The sequence below is a fragment of the Argopecten irradians genome, unplaced genomic scaffold, assembly GCF_041381155.1.
Source record: "Argopecten irradians isolate NY unplaced genomic scaffold, Ai_NY scaffold_0216, whole genome shotgun sequence".
NCBI classification, from domain to species: Eukaryota; Metazoa; Mollusca; class Bivalvia; order Pectinida; family Pectinidae; genus Argopecten; species Argopecten irradians.
This window is the reverse complement of record NW_027187683.1, coordinates 62188-64926: the sequence shown is the minus strand read 5'-3', so window position 1 is coordinate 64926 and position 2739 is coordinate 62188. Positions and strand designations below refer to the sequence as shown.

Here is a 2739-nt window from a genome sequence, read left to right as displayed (position 1 = left end):
GTATCTTGAAACATATATCGGCGAATTTCGCTAAAAATATATTGCAAAATTGAAAAATATTCGATTTTATTTTTAGAATTTCACAAATATTTTATTCAAATAACCGGAGGTCACGTAAAAGTCTATTCAAATACATGGAGTTGAAAAACAATGATAAAGAAGGAAACAATCGGGACTGCAGAATTCTATGCAAATAACCGAAATAGTCAAATAACCGTTATTCGATTATGTGGAGTCCTCTGTAGGTCAGATTTTCCAAAAATAATCTGCCAATCAGAGAGTTGGATTTAGTATGAAAACAAATAAAAATTAATTATACACATATATTTTACATCTGATAGTACTTACATTTGGATTCACCATAGCATTTCCCTTCATCATCGAAGCAACATAGACCATCAATGTACATCCCATACACTGCAATGAAGGATTGATAACAGTTTATTTAGGATCTTGAATGAGAGTTCATTTCATACTAGATTTTAAGAAATACGTTTCATAAGGCCACACCAAATAAATCACTTGTTTTTCGAGAACTAGGGACAAAAAGTGAGAGCGACTTGGGTGAGCGAAATTAAAAAAAAAAATTAATAAAAGATCCATTTTCAGATTTTCAGACGCGAAGAGATCCATTATTGTCGTGCGAGCGGTATTTTTCGGCAATTTTTGAAAACATTTCAGAATAATATTGAATCAGTTATAGTATATTAAATATTAATTTTTCAGCCTGTCATTGATAATAATAAAGATAAATAGCAATATTATATAAAACAAATCAAAATTTAATGATTCAACTGAGCCCTTCTCATTCATATCAAATTTTAATCAAAATGAAACAAAACGGGGCTAGTTCTGGGTCAAAACTTTTACTTGCAGGTCCTATGACGTTCTGATTCGTAGGGAAAGATCTAAATTTCACTGATATTTAGTGAAAAATGCCAATTGTATCAGTATTTACAATCCAATTTATACCCATTTTTTGTGACAGAAAACAATTATCTTCAGATATTTAACTTGTCTTCTTTTCTTAATTTATTTCTCGTGCAGTAATTTTTTTTACCTTTATGATATATCATCAAATTCCCTTATTGATCCATTAAAATGTGAATGTGACAGTTTTGTCTTTGACTTGTTAATCATTATACAATGCTTTTCTTATTTACTGACGCTGGATTGGGTCAACTGCAGATCAAGACAACCAGCACAATCAGTATATCTCGCATATATCACTATGTTTGGAGGTCCTGAAATCCCACAGGTGTGGCTGCATGAGTGCATGTGCATTGTTTTCCACTCCTACTACAATTAGCATATAAATATCAAGCACTTACGAGTGTCATTGACCAGAGGTGGCTGCTATGGACGGTGGTATCTGAACTTTTCATAGTCAATAAGAAAGTTGCACCAATAGCAATATCATTTATTCCAATGCTGCGGATTTCTTGAAGATGGAGAACATCTGGCTCCACATTTTCCTGCAAAAAATGAAAAAAATACGACTTTAAATCATCATTAGAAATATATTTATTTGTTCACTACTGTATAGGAAAAGAATAACCTCCCTTGAGAAGCTGAAAACCAAGATATTTCGACCAATCTTCAATCATTTATATCGAGTCGTCAATTTTACCATGAATTATAAAATTGTCGCATTTTCGATTGGTTTACGTTGTATTTCGTCTTAATATGTCGTTAAAGCCAAACATTGAAGTAAGAATACAATAAGAATTTGTCATTTGTGGTCTGGCCAGGGCCTAGGCCTAATATTAGGCCTAATGGTTAGATTTTTTCTGGTCCGAAACGTCTAGAACGTGACCGACATGTCTCGTCAGTAAAAACATCTGCAAAGCAGAGCATGTACGATTTAAAGAAAGAGTTTATATAATTCATTGATGCTTTGTTAACTTACCGCGGCGAATAATTTGAATCCTACTTCTGGAAAGAGGAGGAAGAAAAGTCCTTCCAAAAACATCACAAGCGTCAGTCCCCTCACAACCCCTTTGGCTCCGAATGGCACCGTAACCAGAAACAACAGCACGTTAATAACTGATGCTACAGTCACCGTTTTATCGGCGGTAAAAATATCTACATGTTCCTTGTACATGCCAACAACCCAGTCTCTTGCTGCCTCCATGACTCGCGATATATCTAAGCTTACGACGATCTAGCCTATTTCAAAAGATTCGAATTCCCTCCTTTATCTTTGTCAACAACAACGCGATCAGCGATAGTGGCGACCTCTCGAGCGCTTGAAAATTTTGATTTAGAGTTACTTCCCTTCGTATTTAACACCTTTTCACTGGATTGATGTTTATGACCTTTGCATGAGAATGCAAACATTATAATTCTGTTAGTGATTTAATAATTAAATCATTTACAGACTTAATTAAAATATCCCAAAGGAGACAATATTTTGAGTGCATTTTTTGCAAGTTAGCAGCTACTTCAGATATCTGATATTATTGTAATAGGGAGAGTTTTCCAAAAGGACCCGGAGGTGCGATCCGACTGTAGCTCCCGTTATATGTTTAAGTCGTATAGTATTTTTAGTATATAACACAGTCCACAGTCGTCACAAATCCTCTCCGGATCCCGTTTCCTCCACAGGTTACAGGCCTGTATCACAACAGGTTCGATTTCTAGGATGTAGCGGAAGCACTGACACTAATCCAATAACTCAACTAGGTTAATACAGGTACAAACAACTATTTATTATATAAAGACAAGTAATACAGAATT

General features: G+C 34.6%; 1 protein-coding gene across 1 annotated transcript; it reads right to left on the bottom strand.

The window, feature by feature from the left end:
• Positions 1–294: 294 nt before the first annotated feature.
• Positions 295–2496, bottom strand: LOC138312125 (uncharacterized). Its single transcript, XM_069253163.1, has 3 exons — positions 1910–2496; positions 1332–1475; positions 295–417 (listed from the first exon to the last, which is right to left on the bottom strand). The coding sequence occupies exons 1-3, from the start codon at positions 2132–2134 to the stop codon at positions 310–312; spliced, it is 477 nt and encodes a 158-aa protein (XP_069109264.1). The 5' UTR covers positions 2135–2496; the 3' UTR covers positions 295–309.
• Positions 2497–2739: the final 243 nt, after the last annotated feature.

Coding starts and splice junctions, on each gene's coding strand:
- LOC138312125 (XM_069253163.1), bottom strand. CDS start 2,134: ATGGAGGCAGCAAGAGACTGGGTTGTTGGCATGTACAAGGAACATGTA. Junction 1,476..1,909: donor GATTCAAATTATTCGCCGCG/GTAAGTTAACAA, acceptor CATTTTTTGCAG/GAAAATGTGGAGCCAGATGT. Junction 418..1,331: donor ACCTCTGGTCAATGACACTC/GTAAGTGCTTGA, acceptor CCTTCATTGCAG/TGTATGGGATGTACATTGAT.